At 37.3% G+C, this 23,197-nt stretch overlaps 1 protein-coding gene across 1 annotated transcript in view; it reads right to left on the bottom strand.

Moving 5' to 3' along the window:
* Window positions 1-23,197, bottom strand: part of NBN (nibrin) — a 58,475-nt gene that overhangs the window by 20,706 nt on the left and 14,572 nt on the right. Inside the window, exons 9-12 of the mRNA XM_010862212.1 lie at window positions 16,569-16,686; window positions 15,848-16,041; window positions 7,044-7,141; window positions 1,249-1,378 (exon numbers count right to left, since the gene is read on the bottom strand). Coding sequence (XP_010860514.1) covers window positions 1,249-1,378; window positions 7,044-7,141; window positions 15,848-16,041; window positions 16,569-16,686 — 540 coding nt within the window. The remainder of the gene's footprint in view (window positions 1-1,248; window positions 1,379-7,043; window positions 7,142-15,847; window positions 16,042-16,568; window positions 16,687-23,197) is intronic.

Here is a 23,197-nt window from a genome sequence, read left to right as displayed (position 1 = left end):
ATACAGCTTTAGAATATAGTTGTCTCGAAGTAACTGTTTATTGAATATATTTTATAATATATTGTTCAAGAAAGCAGCTCCTTTGACATCAAAGCTCCTTGAAGATAGATGATATCCTTTTCTCTCCATCCCCTACAGCACATACTGTCAGGCTTGCTCTATAAAAAAACTGCTAAACACACATGAAATAATAACCCTGTATCTTATTATAAATTAAACCATCATATTCCTAAGTGTTTCTTGGTTTGTTTAAAATTTTTAAATTACTTGCATGTAAAAAAAAAGTGATTAAAAACTAGAAATTCAGAAAAAGAACAAGCAGTAATTCCATTAGTAAATATAATGTGGTATTTCAATCACTTTCAGTGAACTGAAATGGTGACATTCCAACCAAAAGGCAGTCTCTAGAATAGAACTCTAGATTAACAGAAAAATATTTTAAACTCACATATAAACACACAGGTCTACAATGTATGGTTAAATATATATTATCTTTGCTATTCTTATGTGTGTTTTTTTGCCATTCATATTTTACAAAAAACCCAGAGTTGTCATTCAGCTGACTTTTTAAAAAGTAATAGTTTCTCTTTTAAAAGTTAAACACAGTTTCAATACAAACCATAGGTACAGTTATGGTATAATACAGTGCTACCATAAGTATCTTTCAATATGAATAATTCATTATGGATTTAAAATAGTGTCTTAAGCAAAAAAATGCCATGGGATACTTATGAGCTACCCCTGCTTTCCAAAAAAATAAACAATTAAAAAAAACCCTCTTTAGGTACAGAACCATAAAACACCAGTCACAAATGAAACTGTAATTCTTTGTAGTCTTCTATGTACATTTTCAAGGAATAAAAAAAAACAAAAGTATCTATTTCAGGAGTTGACAAACTATAACTTGTAGGACAAACATGGCTGACCACTTGTTTCTGTAAATTAAGTTTATTGGAGTATTGCCACACTCACTCATTTACATGTGTCTATGGCTGCTTTAATTCTACAGCGGCAGAGCTGAGTAGCTGTGACGGAGGTCAATACCCCATAGAGCCAAAAATATTATTTTCCAGTACTTTATAAGGTTTGCTAAACTCTGTCCCCAAATATTACTTTTCCTGGCATCCCACACTCCAAATACTTCATCTCCCAAGAAACAACTTGATAAGGCATTGACTTTACTTCTTAAATATACTATTAATTTATTGATAGAATAATAACAATAGTTCATTATCAATGAAGCTTTACCATGTATCTGCTTGTTCTGATTCTGTGTCAGCTACATATGTTGTAGTATTCACTGAGGCATTTGGCATTAAATTTTCATTGGCTGGTAAGGCTTGGGAAAGGCTTGGACCTGGAGTTGTTGTCTTCAATCCTGTAAATCACAGAAGTGACAGAAAGAATCACAATTGCTAGACCCAAGAAGGACATTTGGTCACGGAACGTTGCTAGGAGTGTGCCACGTTGAGGGAATTAACTACAGCACCCAGTTTTCTCCAAATACTCAAAGCCTGTAAGCAGCAGCCTATTGGCATCTGTGATGAGCTTATCTGAACCAAATCATGCTAAAATTACCTCAAATCTTTCCTGTTAAACGATTATCAACTTAAATAAAAATAAACTCAACTTAAATTCTAATTCAAATTATGCTTTAGTCAGGAGACCAAAAAATTAAAATTTCTCCCCCCACGAAAAGTATATCTACCATATCTACACAAATCAAAATCAAGATGAATTTAATTTTCAGAAGGAATATACTATTTGAAGACATAAACAGTTTTAGACAGACATTTTTTGGCTACTCCAGAAAACCATAATGATCATTTCATCATTTCATATACCAGGATAGAAATTTAACTCAAGTGCCATTCTTCTGGAATACTTTTCTTAAACCTCCCACACCGAATTAGCTGCCCTTTATTCTGGCTCCCCTACCACCCTTTACATCAGTCTATTAACTGTTAACACATTCTTTTTAACTTTTTAATGCTAGCTGTGTGACCTGTATTACTTAAACTCCCTGTGCCTTAGTTTCCTCATTTATGAAATGAGGATAACTACAATATTTTCCTCACATGTTTTAAGGGCAAAATGAATTGATAGATGGATAGCACTTAGATAAATCTTAGAACATAGTAAGGACTATGCAAGTGCTGCTGCTGCTAAGTCAATTCAGTCGTGTCCGACTCTGTGCGACTCCATAGATGGCAGCCCACCAGGCTCCTCCGTCCCTGGGATTCTCCAGGCAAGAACACTGGAGTGGGTTGCCATTTCCTTCTCCAATGCACGCACGCACAGTCAGTTGCTTCAGTCATGTCCGACTCTGTGCAACCCTATGGACAGCAGTCCACCAGGCTCCTCCGTCCACAGGATTCTCCAGGCAAGAGTACCGGAGTGGATTGCCATTTCCTTCTCCATGCAAGTGCCTACTGTTATTATTATCATCACGTTATACCATACTTGTTACTTGCTCTCATTAGACTTGGAACCTCCTTGAGAACAGGAACTGAGTCTTGCTCATTTCTACATCTCCAATCTCTGAGCAATGTTTGGTATATAATAGATATAAACAAGTTAATGGAATTAAGAAAACAACAAAAAAAATTTAAGTTGACATTTACTAAGTATCAAAACTAAATTATCACTGTTATATCCTCCTGACATAGGATGTATTTAATAAATGTTTATTACTAATTCCAAATTCAGGTATTTAAGTTACTTCTATCACTCACATTATATGAACACCTTAAAAGCTCACTCGCATTCCTTTTACATACATACCCTAAAATTCATTTTAGCTTGAAGAGTTTACAAAAAACAGTCATTAAAACTGGGTATATAATCACTACAAGAAACACTTGGTGGTGGTGGCTCAGTCGCTAAATTGTGTCGCTACCTTGCGACCCCGTGGACTGTAGCCCGCCAGGCTCCTCTGTCCATGGGATTCTCCGGGCAAGAATACTGGAGTGGGTTGCCATTTCCTTCTCCAAGGGATCTTCCAAACCCAGGAATCGAACCTGGGTCTCCAGCATTGCAGGCAGACTCTTTACCAACTGAGCTATGAGGCAAGCCCAAAAGAAACACATAAATTGAACCTAATGAACCAGAGTAACTGTTTGTTAACAGTAAGATTAAGGACAACGCTCTCCTTGCTAAAATACCATAATGAGAGGGATTTGCTCTAACCTGTTCACCTCTTTATTCCAAGTTTTCAGAATAACTAAAGGCATATAACAACTGTTCAAAAAATACTTGTTGAAAGATGAATGAATGAATACGAAAGGAAAAGAGGAAACAAAGGATGAAGAAAAGGCAGGAAATGTATTCACTCTGTTCCCCTCAAACTAGCTGTGTTGTAAAATTGTTTAAGTCAGATGGCTATGATTTAGAATGCACACAGACCTACCTATGAATATATGCAAGAAATTATAACACAGATTTTACCAATTTGTTATGACCATGTTTCCATATGAAATAACACAATAGAAAAGGTACTGGTCTAGTAGTCAGAAAACCCAAATTTTAGAACTGTCTTGGCCATTTTGGAGCTTTTCCCAGGAGGCTCAGAAGTAAAGAATCTGCTTGCCAACGCAGGAAACACGAGTTTGATCCCTAGGTTGCGAAAATCCCCTGGAAGAGGAAAAGCAACCCAGAGCAGTATTCTTGCCTGGAAAATCCATGGACAGAGCAGCCTGGCAGGCTACAGTTCATGGGGTTGCAAAGAGTCAGGCATGACTTAGCAACTGAGCACACACACTCTTGGACATTTTATTTACAGGACCTTAACTTTGCTTAGCCTTCAGGTCTCTTACCTTTTATTATTAGAACGATTAGATGATCTCTTAGGACCTTCTGGCCATAAATACCTTTCTAACAGCAGAAATGTAATAAGAATTTTGATAAATGGTAAAACTTTGTTGGCCCATTCAAGCAAAGATAATCTTATGTACCAATAACTTAGTTCAATTAAGCAAATATTCATATCAACTACAAACAAGTATCATCCTTGGTGATATCAGAGAATTCAAAATTAATAAAAGCTTACAATCAATCTAGTGGCTGAAACAGGCATGGAAACAACTGGTGATTTTTCAAAGTAGAAAGAAACTCTAACTGGAATGCAAAAAAAGTTACTGGGATATAGAAAACAGAATAATTAACCTGGAGAAGAGTAGTGAGAGAGGAAAAAAAACTTAGAAAAACTTCACGAAGGAGGTATGCATTTGTGAAGTGAGTCGGATTTTGAAGAGCAGTGTTGGCATTCTAGGAACAGGGACCATGATGAGCATGGTCAGGGAGCATGGCACACATACAAATACAGCATATTATACATGAGTTCTTTTATTTTAAGTTAGAATTACTCCCAAATAAATTAAGAAGTTCTAAAAAACATGTCATATATACCTCTAGGGAAGTATACTAAACAAGAGATGAGGATGGGAAGAGATAGGCCACAGCTAAGCTGCTGAAAGCTCAAAAATCTAGACAAAGGGCTTAAGGATTTATTTGACAGATAATAAGAACAAGCAAAAGTTTTTAGGAAATGGGAAAGTGATTCTAGTGGCAAAGTGAAAAATTAACTGTACAGATGAATGTGGAGGCAGGACTCTCATTGGGGGCAATTGTAACAGCCCTCAGGAAAGAAAGATACGAGGGTTCAAATAGGGCAGGATCTTGATGGTAGCAAGCCCCACGAGCAGAAGCTACAGAGGGAGAATTTCACGTCTTGGGTAAGTAAAAAATGACTGAAGTTGATGGTCTGAGTACTCCTCTCTAGCTCAGTCTTTTCTCAGTTTCTTGGAGTTTATATAATAAACAGGAGGTTAAAATCAAACAAAACAAACCAAAAAAATCTGATGCCTTGGCTGCATCCCCCAATATCCTGAATTATACAGAATGTGAATCTGTATTTTAAAAATGTTTCTGAAGCACCTATCTAACTAAGAACCAGTTTTCTGAAAGAAAAACAAAGGACAGTTGTCCCGAACAGGTACTGGGAAAGGGGAGCCACTCACATAGACTCAATGATTGTTTGTTTTTACATATTTTTGTTGTGTTGTTAAAATCTGAAATTATACATAGCGTTTTGTTTTTTCTATAACAGAACAGAAATCCACTGTCAACAAAATAGTATCTACAGTATATGCTATTTCTAAAGGGTTGGGAGCTCTCCAGTGCACAGTTTCTCCAAGAATACGGCTCACTTTTGGTATCTACATTAAAGTAGTTTTCTAAAAGAGGCTGAAGAGATACTTTACTTCTGACTCTAAGGATAAATTCCAAGAATCTCAGTCATGAATTTTGAGGAAACAGTCACCATACCACAACTATAATGAAAACTTCACAAGCTCTTAAAACTGTATTTGAAGGTTAACTGTTTACAGACCGAAGTATATCCAGTGCACTCATGGGAAAGGGTAGAGATTTCAGGTGAATAAACATTCTTACCGAATCATAAAATCTAAGGACTAGCTGTCTATCCTTTTATATCTGCTTCCAGTAACCCTCATACCATCAATCACAAAAGCAATAGAATATTATCATAACAGCTTTGACTTAAAGAGTCAGTTTGAATTAAATTATTTCTTATGTGACCTCTGGCTAATTTCTTAACCTCTCTGTACATCAGTTTCCTCACCTATAAAATGCAAAAATGTCATCCCTCTTAAAAGGATTGTTTTGCATATTAAATTGGAATGCCATATGTAAAGCACTGCAAACTTTGCAAATTTAAGCAACAGCAGCTACTATTGCCAATCAGTAGGTACACTGTCCGATTCTATAGGTGCCATTCAGTGGGCTACAATATAAATGATACCTCCTGTGATACCGCCTGGAGTGCATAATCAGGTGGTGCTGTCATAACTTGTCTTTTGGTTCAAGTCCAGTAACTGCTGATAAATAACTATTAAAAAGAATCTAGGATGCAAATAAATGTATAAAGAAATACTGAATGGATGCACTCATAGCTAGACAAAGAAAAGTTAGAAAGGACAATAAATGTAAGCATATCTAAGGTAAAGAAGTGAGAAGGAAAAAATAAATGAACCACCTTCTTAATGGCATCATCAGCTTATCAAGAAAGCAGGGGAGTGTGTTTTTTAAAAAAGGGTAATAGTTGTTCTGCATAAAATGGCTTTTGTAATAGTCAATGTGGAGATGATTATAATATGTATTCTTCATCTCCATAAATGGCACCCTCATCCAACCAGTTATTCATGCCAAAAGACTAGATCTAAATTGTTTCTAAATCCTACACAGGCAAGACCTGCTGGGCCTAGCTCCAAGACCTGGCCTCCGTTTGTTTTTCTGCTCTCTGCTGTGCTACCCGTCTTGGTCCAAGGCACCAGGCCCCTCTCAACTGGACCTCCACAGGAGCTTCTACCCATGTCCCCACTTCCATTCGGGGCCTTTGGAATCCCTTCTCCACACAGGTGTGATTGTGATCTGTTCCTTCTACCTGGAATTCTGCTATCGAGATCCTTCCATCGCTGCCTTTCCCCATCACTTCAGGACATGAGGAGCTCAAACACGACATACTAAGTGAGACCATACGTGACCCCCAATCTAAAAGAGCCTACTCCCAGTCTCTATCAGGTCACCTTGTTTCAGCCTTCCCTTTGTACTTGGCCTTAACAGAACTTATCAGATGTGGATGCTTGTTAACTGTCTGAATCCTGACTTCTAGGATACAAAGGGAAAGGGGAAGTCGCTCAGTCGTGTCCGACTCTCTGCGACCCCATGGACTATAGCCCACCAGGCTCCTCCATCCATGGGATTCTCCAGGCAAGAGTACTGGAGTGGGCTGCCACAGTAAAGGTATCTTGTTTACTTTATTCACCACTGTTCCTTCAGTACTTACAACAGTGCCAAGTACTTAGTAGCCACAAATATTTACTGAATGAATAAATGAATGGATAAACATATGACCTTTAAAAGATGGTGAAAATGGTCACCGTGGCAAGTATAATGTACATACAGCTTATCATCTATTTACATATAAAGTTGCTGAAGAATCAATAAAATAATATTTTAATTACCTGTACTGGGCTGGCCCTGTGGATCACAGTAATTCTCTGTAGTAACAAAAAGAACTGCTAATCCAATTTCTGCTTCTGGAATAGGTCTAAGACCCCGCCTGTTAGAATAAAATAGTCTAAGCATAATAATATATTAAAATTAACAATTTTTATTAAGATGATATCAACTGAATCTATCCTTTTTTCCCCTCAGGTGATATCACAATTTAATGGTACAGAGAGAATTGCACATACATATATAGTACTAGCTTATTCACTGGAGCAACATTACATTGTGCAAGTTCATCACCTTTTAGTAATTCAATTATTTCACTTGTAAAATACAGATCTAAGCTAAGGGATACAGATCCTTCCAGTTCTAAAACTATAATTTTCACACTAAGAACAGTAATATTCAGATGAAGCAATAAAACAGATTTTTTAAAGCAAATCTATGATTACTAGAATCCTAAGATAAGACTTAAAGAGAGAAATAAAAAGTGGGGGGGGGGGGGGGGGTGAAAGAAGGAGGGGAAAAAGTACAAAGAACTATATATAAATTACATCTAAATATGTATAAGATTGTTTTAAATCAAATCATTTGACCAAATTTACATGTATTAATGAATCTTATTAAAGGAATCTTATGGTGAACTCATTTTTTGTTATTCTGTAATGTGAATAATGACATAAACCAAATATAATTTAACTTAATAATGCTATATAGAAACTACACCTCAAGTTTCAAGAGCTTTAAAACTCTTTTTATTATGTATTACAGAGATATTTTAAGTGGTTGAAGTAGCTTAAAAAAAGGTCTTTTTCAAATGTTTCACTTTTCTTTGTAAAATGAAAAATTTTGGTTCTTTGTAAGGTTTTTTAAAAAATGACTAAAATGTATACGGAAAAATAAAAAGCCAAGAATAGCCAGGATGCTTTTGAAGAGCAGAAAGAAAAGATCTGTCCTACTAGATTCGAAGGCTTAAATTGTTCTAGTAATTAAGACAATGTGGTACTGGTACAAGTACAGTTATACTGCTCAATGCAACAGACAAAAGCCAAAACCATTCCCATGCATGTCAAGTCCCTTGGTATAAAATAAATGAGTCTCCGATAGATTAAATTTCAAAAACAAAATATCAAAATATTAGTAAAAAAACTGAAGAGAATATCTTTTTGATCTATGAGTAGAAAAAGATTTAAGTAAAATTAAAAAAAAACACACTGACTATGAAAGAAAGTTAACTTTTAGGATAATATAATTAAGGACTTTCATTCATCAACACAATAAAAAGATACTTTACAAAGTGGTAACAGATTCTGTAATACATAAAAGTTACAAAAAGATTAATGTCAAGAATATATAAAGAACTACAAATTTTTTTTTAAAGGCACACAAATATGCAATTACCATAAAATCCAGAAACTGCACTTGTGGGCATTTATTCCAGAGAAATGAAAACTTACACTTACACAGAAACCTGTACACAAATGTTCACAGCAGCTTTATTTGTAACAAAAACTGAAAAAACGCATACATTCTTCATGGGTGGATGATTCAACAAACTGCAGTATATCCATACCACAGAATAAATAATATATACATATGCATATGTATTTTAAGCGGCTAAAGTAGTTTAAAGGTATTTTTCAAATGCTTAACATTCATTGTTTTGAAAGCAACCCTGAATATTCATTGGAAGGACTGATGCTGAAGCTCCAATACTTTGGCCACCTGATGCGAAGAGCTGACTCATTGGAAAAGACCCTGATACTGGGAAAGACTGAAGGCAGGAGGAGAAGGGAGGGACAGAGGACGAGATGTTTGGATGGCATCACTGACTCAATTAACATGAGTTTGAGCAAACTCTAGGAGATGGGGAAGGACAGGGAAGCCTGGAGGCTACAGTTCATGAGGTCACAAAGAATCGGATACAACTTAGGGACTAAACAACAATTTAACTTCGACTTGAACTCTGTGCAATTATAACAACACTAAAAAAAACAGAACAGATTTTAAAAAGTATCATCAAATGATATACATGAATACCTACTTAATATTTTAGGTAATTCAAAATTTACTATACTACCAACACTTCTGAAACTATATACTATATTATGAAAATTAGTTATAAAGATTGGCTTTATAAAATACACATTTCATAACAATGTTATACAGACATACATCATCTTAAATGGAGAAACACTAGAAGCATTCCTTTTAAAGTCAATAGTAAGATAAATGTGGCTACTATCACCACTTTGGATGTCCCAGTTTGTCCAAAACCAAGAGAGAAAGAGAATAACAGAGAGCAGTACCAAAGGCATAAGAATTAAAAAGGGGAGAAATATTATTTACAGATGATATGGTTTATAGGAAAAAAGACTACAGATAAATTAGAAATAAAGGATAGTCTGACAAGGTGGTGGGATATGATATTATTATCAATGTCAGCTGAACTTCAATACATCAACAGTAAACTGGAAAATGTAATTAAAAATATCCATATATGGTTGTCGATACCATGAAACACTATTCAGCAATAAAAAAGGATTGATATACAAAACCTAGAGGAATCATGGTGAGTGAAGAAAAAAATTCTAAAAGGGTATATATATGCTGTTATGATTTCATTTATAAATATGTATTTTTAACAATAAAATTTTAGAAATGGAGAACAAATTTATTGGTTGCCACAGTTTAAAGACAGGGAGTGGGAAGTGGGGAGGGATGTGTGTTTATAAAAGAACAACATGAGGGATTCTTGTGGTGATGGAACTGTTCTGTATCTGACCTATGGTGAGTACACAAACCTACACATGTAGTAAAATTATAGAGAACTATTAATATACATACACAGACACCACACACACAGAAGAACATATAAAACTGGGGAAATCTGTACCTTAATAAATGAATACAATTATCCCAATAGAAAACTGGGCGAGAGACATGTATTTCACAAAGGAAGAAAACTAAATGTCCAATAAACATTTGAAGAAGTGTTAGCCATCACTTATGATCAGAGAAATATAAATCAAAATCACAAGATATGATTACATATCCATTAAACTGGCAAAAATGATAGTCTGAAAATGCCAAGTCTGGAAAATGGTGTGCATCTAACTTTGTCTCTTATGTAGCATGGGTAGAAGCATAAAGTGGCCAACAGTTTGATACTGTTGAGTGTTCTAACCCTAGTAATGCAGTGAAACATCCCAAAGAAAACCCTGCACAGGTACCGGCAGGAAACATACAAAGATGGTCTCAACAGTTGACAATAATAGAAATTTATTTAAAATAACTAGTGAATAAAATGAATATATGTTATTTTAGTTCAATGATGACAGTGTATCATATAATCCAAAGATTGTAATTCATTCAATTTTATGCAAAGCCATGGAACAGGTGAGAAGAGAAAGCAAAGGAAGAGAGGATAAAGAGAAAAAAATCAGCAACAAGAAGAGTTCCTGAATTTGGGCTAAGATACTGGGAACATATCTCAGCAAGGACAAACATCAGGGTTATATTGTTCCCCTAGACTTCTAACTTTTTTCAGAGATATTTAACTGATATCCTATACCCACTTCTGACAACTAATCAACAGAACCATGGCACTAACCAATCCCAATGCTGGCAGATTGTATGAAATTCAGTCAATAGCTGAAGTTACTGGTTTGATATAACTGCACTTTCCATGACAATCAATGGCTTAGACTAACTGGACAGGTGTTATTTTAAGTGATAGTCTTTCTCAAACTGTAAAATCATCCTCTCTCCAAAACCAAACTGAAACAGGGCCCGAAGACTACAGAACAAAATGTCACCTCATGATCTGGTCACTAGCCTCTGAGCAATCTTGCACCCTTGCACCCTCTTACCCGGAGGTAAGGCTCCGTTCTTACCTCAGGGTCCCTATACATGAAAGGCAGCAAGATGGGATGCGCTCTGGAACCAGACTCTGCGGGTTAACATGCTGGCTCCTCTCATCAGTCCCCGTGTTCTACTCAAATCCCTTTTTGCCCTTTCTGCACAATGAGAATCATGACAAAAAAAATACACAGGATTCTGTGTGGCTTAAATATTTAAAATACCTCTTAATATATGCAAAATGCTTAGAACAGGACCAGCTTACAGTAAATAAGTTATTATTGCTATTGTCTGCCATGTCTTTTAAAAACTGGTCATAGGTAAAATACTGCCTGAAAGAAGCTTTCTCTATTTAGAATAAACTTCTCCCCCCGCCCTGTTACTCTGCTTCCTTATACACATTTGTAGTTATCTGTTTACTTATCTCTATCTGTCTTTTCCTCTAGACAACCATGGCTATCTTGTTTATCATTATATCCCCAGTGCCTAAAACATAATTACAGGACATTTTGGTTGTAGTAATATGATGGTACTTTTGTTACACAGGTATTTCCTTTTTCATAGCAGTTACTACATCTCCATTAAGCACAATATTTATGGGACACAAGACTGAAGTATTACTTTTTACTTCTGCAAATTCATTTTTTTAAAAAGTCCTTCATGGTCAGTAGAACTCCTGGGATAGGAAAAATGAATACTGGAGACAGCTTGTTTATTTATGGACATTTTAGACATATGAATACCATAAGCCCTAATAACTTTTTACTAAGTGAATAAGAATTTAGTCAACAGACTGCCAAGGCTGACTTTTTACTTTGTACTTCAAAGATTATTAATATAAATAAAGAGTCCAGGAAAAAAATCCTTGCTTTAGTGATTTCAAATGGTCCTCCCCCATTACAAACACTATTCTAGTATATTTGATACTTTTTTTTTCTGCTTTTTTATGAAAACTGAAAGTGAAAGTCGCTCAGTCGTGTCCGACTCTTTGCAACCCCATGGACTATACAGTCCATGGAATTCTCCAGGTCAGAATACTGGAGTGAGTAGCCTTTCCCTTCTCCAGGGGATCTTCCCAACCCAGGGACTGAACCCAGGTCTCCCACATTGCAGGCAGATTCTTTACCAGCTGAGCCACCAGGGAAGCCCAAGAATTCTGGAGTGGGTAGCCTATTCCTTCTCCAGTAGATCTTCCTGACGCAGAAATCAGACCGGGTTCTGAATTGCAGGCAGATTCTTTACCAACTGGGCTTCCAGGGAAGCCCATTCCTATAGTAGCCTATATATACAGGAGGGATAAAAATTTTCATATAAATTTTCAATGGGTACTAACCATCCAGGGAAAAATACATTTCTAGGCTATTTCAGAAAACATTTTACATTTGAGTTTTAACTTTCTCAACTACATAATCTAGAGGAAAACAAATACTACTTTATAAAGAGTTGTATATTCTGCAAATTTTATTAAAGTAACAAAAAAGAGGCATAACATGTACTGAGAGAAAATTATCATGGATAAGTCTATTCTACTTTAAGCATACTAAGTCACAATAAATTTTCAAACCATATACAATAAAATCTTTGTAATAATTCTTGTATATATTACTGTTCAGTGGCTCAGTCACGCACAACTAGTTCTGACCCCGTGAACTGCAGCACACCAGGCTTCGCGGAACTTCACTATCTCCCGAAGTTTGCTCAAACTCATGTCCCTTGAGTAGGTGATGCCATCCAACCATCACATTCTCTGTCGTTCCCTTCTTAACCTGTCCTCAATCTCTATTTTTTAATTAATTACTTTAATTGGAGGATAATTTCTTTACAATACTGTGGTGGTTTTTGCCATACATCGACATGAATTACCCACGGGTGCACACGTGTCCCCCATCTGAACCTCCCTCCCACCTCCCTCCCCAGCCCATCCCTCTGGGTTGTCCCAGTGCACCACCTTTGAATGCCCTGCTTCATGGACCGAATTTGCACTACTCATCTATTTTACATATGGTAATATATATATTTCAATGCTATTCTCTCAAATCATCCCACCCCCACCTTCTCTCACAAAGTCCAAAAGTCTGTTCTTCATATCTGTGTCTCTTTTGCTGCATTGCATATAGGATCGTTGTTACTGTCTTTCTAAATTCTATATATATGCATTAATATACTGTATTGGTGTTTCTCTTTCTGACTTAACTTCATTCTGTATAATGGGCTCCAGTTTCATCCACCTCATTAGAACTGACTCAAATGAGTTCTTTTTAATAACTGAGTAATATTCCATTGTGTATATTTACCACAATATCCTTATCCATTTGTTTGCTGATGGACATCTAGCTTGCTTCCATGTCCTAGCTATTATAAATAGTGTTGCAATGAACATTGGGGTACATGTGTCTCTTTCAGTTCTGGTTTCCTCGGTGTGTATGCCCAGCAGTGGGATTGCTGGGTCATATTGTCCTCAATCCTTCTTAGCATCAGGGTCTTCTCCTATGAGTCAGCTCTTTGCATCAGGCTGCCAAAGTACTGGAGCTTCAGCATCAGTCCTTCCAATGAATATTCAGGGTTGATGTCTTTCAGGATTGACTGGTTTGATCTCTATCAAGCGTCTTCTCCACTACCACAATTAGAAAGCATCAATTCTTTGGCACTCTACATTTTTTATGGTCCAACTCTCACATCTGTATATGACTACTGGAAAAACCACAGCTTTGACTACATGGACCTTTGTCTCACTGATGTCTCTGCTTTTTAAAATACACTGCATAGGTTTGTCATAGCTTTTCTTCCAAGGAGCAAGTCTTTTAATTTCATGGCTGCAGTCACTGTCCACAGTGATTTTAGAGCCCAAGAAAATAAAGTCTGTCACAGTTTCCATCTTTTTCCCCGCCCATTTGCCATCAAGTGACGGGACTGGATGCCATGATCTTCGTTTTTCGAATGTTGAATTTTAAGCCAACTTTCTCATTCTTCTATTTCACCGTCATCAAGAGGCTTTCCAGTTCCTCTTCGCCTTCTGCCATTAGGGTGGTGTCATCTGCATATCTTGAGATAACTGATATTTCTCCCGGCAATCTTGATTTCAGCTTGAGTTTCATATAACCTGGCATTTCACATGATATATTCTACATAGAAGTTAAATAAGCGGGGTGACAATACACAGCCTTGACGTACTCCTTTCCCAACTATGAGTCAGTTTTCGTTGTTCCATGTCTGGTTCTAACTGTTGCTTCTTAACCTCCATAGAAGCTTCTCAGGAGACACATGAGGTGGTCTGGTATCTCATCTCCTAAAGAATTTTCCACAGTTTGTTGTGATCCACACAGTCAAAAGCTCTAGCATAGTCAATGAAGCAGAAGTAGATGTCTTTCTGGAATTGCCTGGCTTTTTCTATAATCCAACGAATATTCGCAATTTGATCTGTTACCTCTGCCTTTTCTAAATCCAGTTTGTACATCTGGAAGTTCTCTGTTCATTTGCTGTTGAAGCCTAGCTTGGAGAATTTTGAGCATTACCTTGTTGGCATGTGATGAATGCAACTGCGTGGTAGTCTGAACATTCTTTGGCATTGCCTTTCTTTGGGATTGAAATGAAAATTGGCCCTTTTCCAGTCCTGCGGCCACTGCTGAGTTTTCCAAATGTGCTGGCAAATTGGGTGCAGAACTTTCACAGCATCATCTTTCAGGATTTGGAATACATCAGCTGGAACTTCATCACCTCCATCAGCTTTGTTGGTAGGAATTCTTCCTAAGGCCCACTTGACTTCACACTCCAGGGTATCTGGCTCTAGGTGAGTGATCACACCATTGTGGTTATCTGGGTCATTAAGACCTTTTTGATATAGTTCTTCTGTGTATTCTTACCACCTCTTCTTAATACCTTCTGCTTCTATTAGGTCCGTATCACTTCTGTCCTTTATTGTGCCCATCTTTGTATGAAATGTTCCCTTCGTATCTCTAATTTTCTTGAAAAGATGTCTAGTATTTCCCATTCTATTGTTTTCCTCTATTTCTTTGCTTTGTTCATCTAAAGCTTTCTTATCTCTCCTTGTTATTCTTTGGAACTCTGCATTCAGATGGATATATCTTTCCTTTTTTCCTTTGCCCTTCACTTCTCTTCTTCTCTCAGCTGTTTGTAAGGTCTCCTCAGACAACCATTTTGCCTTTTGGATTTCTTTTTCTTGGGGATGGTTTTGATCACCACCTCCCGTATAATGTTACAAACCTCCATCCATAGTTCTCAAGACACTCTGTCCATCAGATCTAATCCCTCGAATCTATTTGTCACTTCTACAGTATAATCATAAGGGCTTTGATCTAGGTCATACCTGAAAGGTCTAGTGGTTTTTCCCTACTTTCTTCAATTTAAGTCTGAATTTGGCAATAAGGAGTTGATGATCTGAGCCACAGTCAGCTTCTGGTCTTGTTTATGCTGACTGTATAGAGCTTCTCCATCTTTGGCTGCAAAGAATATAATCAGTCTGATTTCGGTATTGACCATCTGGTGATGTTCATGTGTAGAGGCTTCTCTTATGTTGCTGGAAGAGGGTGTTTGCTATACCAGTGCATTCTCTTGGCAAAAACTCTGTTAGTCTTTACTCTACTTCATTTTGTACTCCAAGACCAACCTTGCCTGTTACTCCAGGTATCTCCTGACTTCTGACTTTTGCATTCCAGTCCCCTATGATGAAAAGGTTATCTTTTGGGGGGTGTTAATCCTAGAATGTTTTATAGAACTATTTAACTTCAGCTTCTTCCGCATTAGTGGTTGGGACACACACTTGGATTACTGGGATATTGAATGGTTTGCCTTGGAAATGAACCAAGATCATTCTGTCATTTTTGAGACTGTATATGCCTTTATATTACTATGTGGAGTATGAAAAATTTACATATAGAATAACCTACTTTCCCTTAAAAAAAAAAAAAAAACCAACTAATAAAGAATAATTCTGTACCTTTGGAGTATATCCATAATTGAATGAATCCATTTTTTCTGAGAGTCAGGAATAAAAGTCTGTGAATCTGTTAGTCCTGCATCAACAACACAGGTTCCAGGAGCTGAAAAGAAACTATCATCTTCTTTATTTTCTTCTGTTATCAACCTAGCATCTCCTCCTCCAAATATAACAGCTGCACTTAATTTTTTATGCTAAAAATGGGGGGGAAAAGGAAAAAAGTAATGCACAGCCATAATTAATTTCTTGAATACATACTTAAAATTAAATGATTCTACTTCTTAACAGGACAATCTGAGCTTCCATTAGGAGAAAACCCCTCGTTCACTAGATACCATTACAGTCCCTCATTACACAGTTCTGGAACTGTGTGAGCTTACTTACATTTTTCCACCTATAACATAAAGTTCTGGAACTCTCAGTTCATCACATAGAAGACATTCAACAGCTGCTAACTAACTGAACAAATTAGAAGTTAAATAAGTTTTTGGTCTCTTCCTTGTATATATTTATGTAAACTTAATCAGCCAATTAACAGATATTAAGAAATGCCACAGTCATATACATGAACACTGGGTAAGTTCTGGGGCCTAGGCAGGTTTTTATTTCCCTTCGGACATTGACACAAGATCTCAAAAGGAAATGTATTAATAACTGATAACTGATAATTTATCCTAGTTTGTAATATTTTTTTTCAAGAAAATTTAGCTTATAACATTACCTGCTTGGCATTTAGAAAGACAAATGTTTTCCCTTTGAAGATTTGTTTTCTTTCCTGGCGTCCTGATAGATCAATATTTTTACTTTCAATAGCTGGTTCATCAACAGGTGGGTAAAAACTACAAAAAATAAAGTATATTATAATTACATACTACACTGTACGTATAACATGAAATTTGTAAACAGAATTGTCAATCTGGACTAGAAAACTAGAAAGGCTTAATTTCTATAATACAACTGTATTGTTAAAGAGTTTTACCTGGGACTAAAGGACTGAAAGTACCAAAATGCTTTTACTATAAATACAGTGACAGGTGCAACACAGAACAGCAGAGCTGTTCTTTATTTTCTAAAACTACATAATGTAAGAGTAGGCAATCATAACAAGAGACAATTAAATATATATAAACTAAACAATTATGTGAATTACAAATGGCTGAGAGATAAAAAGTAATAAGTAAAACCAAAACTGAAAAAAAAAAAATAGTAACAAATGGTTGAAATATCATCCATTAGAAATCAAATTCTATTTGCATATTAGACTTGCTTGCATGAGTGTGTGCTCAGTCTCTGCACTGTGTCTGACTCTTTGAGATTTCATGGACTGTAGCCTGCCAGGCTCCTCTGTCCATGGAATTTTCCAGGTAAGAATACGGCAGCAGGTTGCCATTTCCTACTCGGATCTTCCCAACCGAAGGATAGAACCTGTGTCTCCTGGTTCTCCTACACTGCAGGCAGATTCTTTGCCACTGAGCCACCTGGGAAACCTCATCATGTTTGGTTATAAATCTCTTCGGAGAAGCTCAGGAAATTTTAGAACCTATATTTTGCCAGTTTAAATAAAATTTTCAAAGATTTAAAAACACAATCTTTTAGCTCTTTAAGGCAATACTCTCCTTAAGGTAATATTATAAACACATCTTAGTCATCCATAGATATTAGGGAATAGAAGAAAATAGAAAAGTAAAATCAAGAGATAATTACTAAAACTTCTTATCAGTCCATAGTTTCAACTTTCTATATAGTCAGTTCTTCTGTTAGAGCTATTAACTGACCAGTCTTTTAGTTTCTCTACCTTCTAATAAAAATTACTAATGTTTATGGATATAAAGACTTAATATTGTCAACATGTCAGTTCTTCCCAACTTGATCTATAAAAATAAACACAATCCAGATAACTTCCAGCAAGTTACTTTGTGAATATCAAAAAACGGATTCTAAAGTTTATACAGAGAGGAAAAAAATTTAGAGTAGCCAACACAATATTGAGGAAGAACAAGATTAAAGTACTGACACTACCAGAATTCAAGGCTTAATATAAAGTGACAGTAATCAAGAGAGTGTGGTGCTGATGAAAAAAAGAGACAAAGAGATCAGTGGAAGAGAACAGAGAACCCAGAAATGGACTCACATAAATAGAGTCAACAATGGAGCTTACACAGTCTTTTCAACAACTGGTGATGAAACTGGACATTCACATACAAAAAAATGAATTTACACTCAGATCATACACTTTTCACAGAAAATAACTCACAATGGATCACAGACCTAAATATAAAAGCAAAAGTATAAAACTCCTAGAAGATAACACAGGAGAACATCTATATAGCCTTGGATATGGAGATGACTTTTTAGATATAACACCAAAGGCATGATCCATGAAATAAATAATTGATAAGTGAGACTTCATTAAAATCAAAAAGTTCTGCTCTGTGAAAGATAATGTCAGGAGAATGCAAAGACAAACCACAGACTGGGAGAAAACATTTGCAAAACACATATCTTATAAAGAACTGTTATCAAAAATATATAAAGAACTCTTAAAATTCAACAATAAGAAAACAAACAACCTGATTTTTAAAAATAGCTGAAGACTTTATTAGATACCTCCTCAAAGAAATATAGAGAGCAAATATGCATATGAAAAGATGCTTAGTATCATCATGTATCATCAAGAAAATGCAAATTAAAGCAAAGAGATACCAATACACAATTAAACTTTATAATTTCCTAAACTTTCATTTACCATGTTTGTTTCAGGCTAATGTATCTCTTGGGTCTCCAATTTTATTACAAGATAATAAGTTAACTTGTACCCGTTTCATGGATGTTGGCAGAAGACGGAGACTCCTGGGTCAGAGAAAAGCTGGCAGTAAGCCTCACTGTGTTTGCAGCAGCTCCCCTTCCATACCAAGTTCGACGGGGATGACACAGACTGTACCTCCCGAGAGCAGTGTTACAATGAACTTAGGAATCCACGCATTTTATAAGAAGCTTTCAGCAGGCCTGCTCTTTGGCCTTGGAAGGAGGTATTACTTCATCCCTCCAGGTTTCTCACTGTAAACAGAACCCTGAGAAATGGCCTAGGTATAGGGCAGTCAAGGGTCAGGGCCTTACACTGTTGGAATATTCAGCTAGTTTTGTATGATGTAAGGACTCTCTTCCAACAGTGTTTTCTCAAAACAATGCTTGTTGTTTGAAATAAAGTAACTGAGAAAACACTATGAGAAACTTTGCAAATTTTCAAATAAAGGGAAACTTCCTTTTTCTCTTGAGGGATCATTTTTTTAATATTCAGACATAAATAATATTTTAATGGACTTCCTATACTAGAGCACAGAGTATCAAACTTCTTTTAAATGGAATCATCTATACGGGTACTTCTATAACAGTGTAAGAAAATCAGACATCACTAACCACATCAGGTACTCTATCTTACCCCTGACTTACTCTGTTTCATGGTAACAGTGCAGAGATGCAGACATAATTGTAACAAAAGAACTACACTTTTTGTTAGGTAAAAATATTATAGTTTGCTTGCTTGCATGTTCATCTAGTCAAGGCTATGGTTTTTCCTGTGGTCATGTATGGATGTGAGAGTTGGACTGTGAAGAAGGCTGAGTGCCAAAGAATTGATTGATGCCTTTGAACTGTGGTGTTGGAGAAGACTCTTGAGAGTCCTTTGGACTGCAAGGAGATCCAACCAGTCCATTCTGAAGGAGATCAGCCCCGGGATTTCTTTGGAAGGAATGATGCTAAAGCTGAAACTCCAGTACTTTGGCCACCTCATGCGAAGAGTTGACTCATTGGAAAAGACTCTGATGCTGGGAGGGATTGGGGGCAGGAGGAGAAGGGGACGACAGAGGATGAGATGGCTGGATGGCGTCACCGACTCGATGGACATGAGTCTGAGTGAACTCCGGGAGTTGGTGATGGACCGGGAGGCCTGGCGTGCTGTGATTCATGGGGTCGCAAAGAGTCAGACACGACTGAGCAGCTGATCTGATCTGATCTGAATGGCAGAAAGCAAAAAGGAACTAAAGAGCCTCTTAATGAAACTGAAGAGGAGAGTGAAAGAGCTGGCTTAAAATTCAACATTCAAAAAATGAAGATCATGGCATCTAGTTCCAACACTGCATGGCAAATGGAAAAAAAGTGGATGCAGTGACAGATTTTATTTTCTTGGGCTCCAAAATCACTGCAGTGAATACCGCCATAAAATTTAAAGATGCTGACTCCTTGAAAGAAAAGCTATGACAAACCTAGACAGCATATTAAAAAGCAGACATATCACTTTGCTGGCAAAGGTCCATATAGTCAAAGCCATGACTTTTCCAGTAGTCATGTAAAGATTTGAGAGTTGGACCATAAAAAAGACTGAGCACTGCAGAACTGAAAATATCTAGTACCAGAATTGTGGTATAGAGAAACTCTTCAAATTCCCTTGAATAGCAAGATCAAACCAGTCAGTCCTAAAGGAAATAAAATTCTGAATATTCACTGGAAGGACTGATACTGAAGCTCCAATACTTTGGCCACCAGATTTGAAGAGCTGACTCATTGGAAAAGACCCTGATGCTGGGAAAGATTGAGGGCAGGAGTAGAAGGGGGCAACAGAGGATAAGATGGTTAGATGCCATCACCAACTCAATGGACATGAGTTTGAGGAAACTCTGGGAGACGGTGAAGGACAGGGAAGCCTGGCATGCTACAGTCGACAGGGTAGTAAAAAGTCAGACACAACTGAGCAACTAAGCAACAACAATATTTTAAAACTGGTAATAAAATAATTAGCATGAGTAAACCACAATCACAGAAAACTAACCAATCTGATTGCATGGACCACAGCCTTGTCTAACTCAATGAAACTATGAGCCGCGCTGTGTAGGGCCACCCAAGACGGGTGGGTCATGGTGGAGAGATCTGACAGAATGTGGTCCACTGGAGAAGGGAATGGCAACCACTTCAGTACTCTTGCCTTGAGAACCCCATGAACAGTATGAAAAGGCAAAAGGATAGGACACTGAAAGATGAACTCCCCAGGTCAGTAGGTGCCCAATATGCTACTGGAGATCAGTGGAGAAATAACTCCAGAAAGAATGAAGAGACGGAGCCAAGCAAAACAACACCCAGTGGTGGATGTGACTGGTGATAGAAGCAAGGTCTGATGCTGTAAAGAGCAATATTGCATAGGAACCTGGAATGTTAGGTCCATGAATCAAGGCAAATTGGAAGTGGTCAAAGAGAGATGGCAAGAGTGAACATTGACATTCTAGGAAGCAGCGAATGAAAATGGACTGGAATGGGTGAATTTAACTCAGATGACCATTATATCTACCACTGTGAGCAAGAATCCCTTAAAAGAAATGGAGTAGCCATCATAGTCAACAAGAGAGTCCGAAATGCAGTACTTGGATGCAATCTCAAAAACGACAGAATGATCTGTTTGTTTCCAAGGCGAACCATTCAATATCACGCTAATCCAAGTCTATGCCCCAACCAGTAACGCTGAAGAAGCTGAAGTTGAACGGTTCTATGAAGGCCTACAAGACTTCTAGAACTAACACCCGAACAAGATGTCCTTTTCATTATAGGGGACTGGAATGCAAAGGTAGGAAGTCAAGAAATACCTGGAGTAACAGGCAAATTTGGCCTTGGGAGTACAGAATGAAGCAGGAAAAAGGCTAATAGAATTCTGCCAAGAGAACACACTGGTATAGCAAACACCCTCTTCCAACAGTACAAGGGAAGACTCTATAGGTGGACATCACCAGATGGTCAATACCGAAATCAGACTGATTATATACTTTGCAGCCAAAGATGGAGAAGCTCTACACAGTCAGCAAAAACAAGACTGGGAGCTGACTGTGGCTCATCATGAACTCCTTATTGCCAAACTCAGACTTAAATTGAAGAAAGTGGGGGAAACCACTAGACCTTTCAGATATGACCTAAATCAAATCCCTAACAATTATACAGTGGAAGTGACAAATAGATCGAAGGGACTAGATCGGATAGACAGAGTGCCAGATGAACTATGGATGGAGGCTTGTAATGTTGTACAGGAGGTGTTGGTCAAACCATCCCCAAGAAAAAGAGATGCAAAAAGGCAAAACAGTTGTCTGAGGAGGCCTTACACACAGCTGAGAAACAAAGAGAACCAAAAGGCAAGGGAGACAAGGGAAGATATACCCATCTGAAAGCAGAGTTCCAAACAACAGCAAGGAGAGATAAGAAAGCCTTCCTCAGTGATCAGTGCCAAGAAATAAAGGAAAACAATAGAATGTTAAAGACTAAATATCCCTTCAAGAAAATTAAAGATACCAAGGGAATATTTCATGCACGGATGCGCACAATAAAGGACAGAAATGGTATGGACCTAGCAGAAGCAGAAGATTAAGACGTGGCAAGAATACACAGAAGAACTATACAAAAAAGACCTTCACAACCCTGATAACCACAATGGTGTGATCACCCACCTAGAGCCAGATATCCTGGAATGCGAAGTCAAGTGGGCCTTAGGAAGCATCATCATGAATGAAGGTAGTGGAGGTGATGGAATTCCAGTTGAGCTTTTTCAAATCCTAAAAGATGATGCTGTGAAAGTGCTGCACTCAATATGCCAGCAAATTTGGAAAACTCAGCAGTGGCCACAGGACTGGAAAAAGTCAGTTTTCATTCCAATCCCAAAGAAAGGCAACGCCAAACAATGCTCAAACTACCACACAATTGCACTCATCTCACATACTAGTAAAGTAATGCTCAAAATTCTCCAAGCCAGGCTTCAACAGTACGTCAACCGTGAACTTCCAGATGTTCAAGCTGGTTTTAGAAAAGGCAGAGGAGCCAGAGATCAAATTGCCAACATCCATTGGATCATTGAAAAAGCAAGAGAGTTCCAGAAAAACATCTATTTCTGCTTTATTGACTATGCCAAAGCCTTTGACTGTGTGGATCACAAAAAATTGTGGAAAATTCTGAAAAAGATGGGAACACCAGACCACCTGACCTACCTCTTGAGAAACCTATATGCAGGTCAGGAAGCAACAGTTAGAACGACATGGAACAATACACTGGTTCCAAATAGGAAAAGGAGTACGTCAAGGCTGTATATTGTCACCCTGCTTATTTGACTTATATACAGAGTACATTATGAGAAACACTGGGCTGGAGGAAGCATAAGCTGGAATCAAAAGTGCTGGGAGAAATATCAATAACCTCAGATATGCAGATGATACCACCCTTATAGCAGAAAGTGAAGAAGAACTAAAGAGCCTCTTGATGAAAGTGAAAGAGGAGAGTGAAAAAGTTGGCTTAAAGCTCAACATTCAGAAAACAAAGATCACGGCA

The sequence above is a fragment of the Bison bison genome, unplaced genomic scaffold (assembly GCF_000754665.1).
Source record: "Bison bison bison isolate TAMUID 2011002044 unplaced genomic scaffold, Bison_UMD1.0 scf7180017858048, whole genome shotgun sequence".
NCBI classification, from domain to species: domain Eukaryota; kingdom Metazoa; phylum Chordata; class Mammalia; order Artiodactyla; family Bovidae; genus Bison; species Bison bison.
Note: the sequence above shows the minus strand (reverse complement) of the source record. Positions and strands in the feature narration are given on the sequence as shown.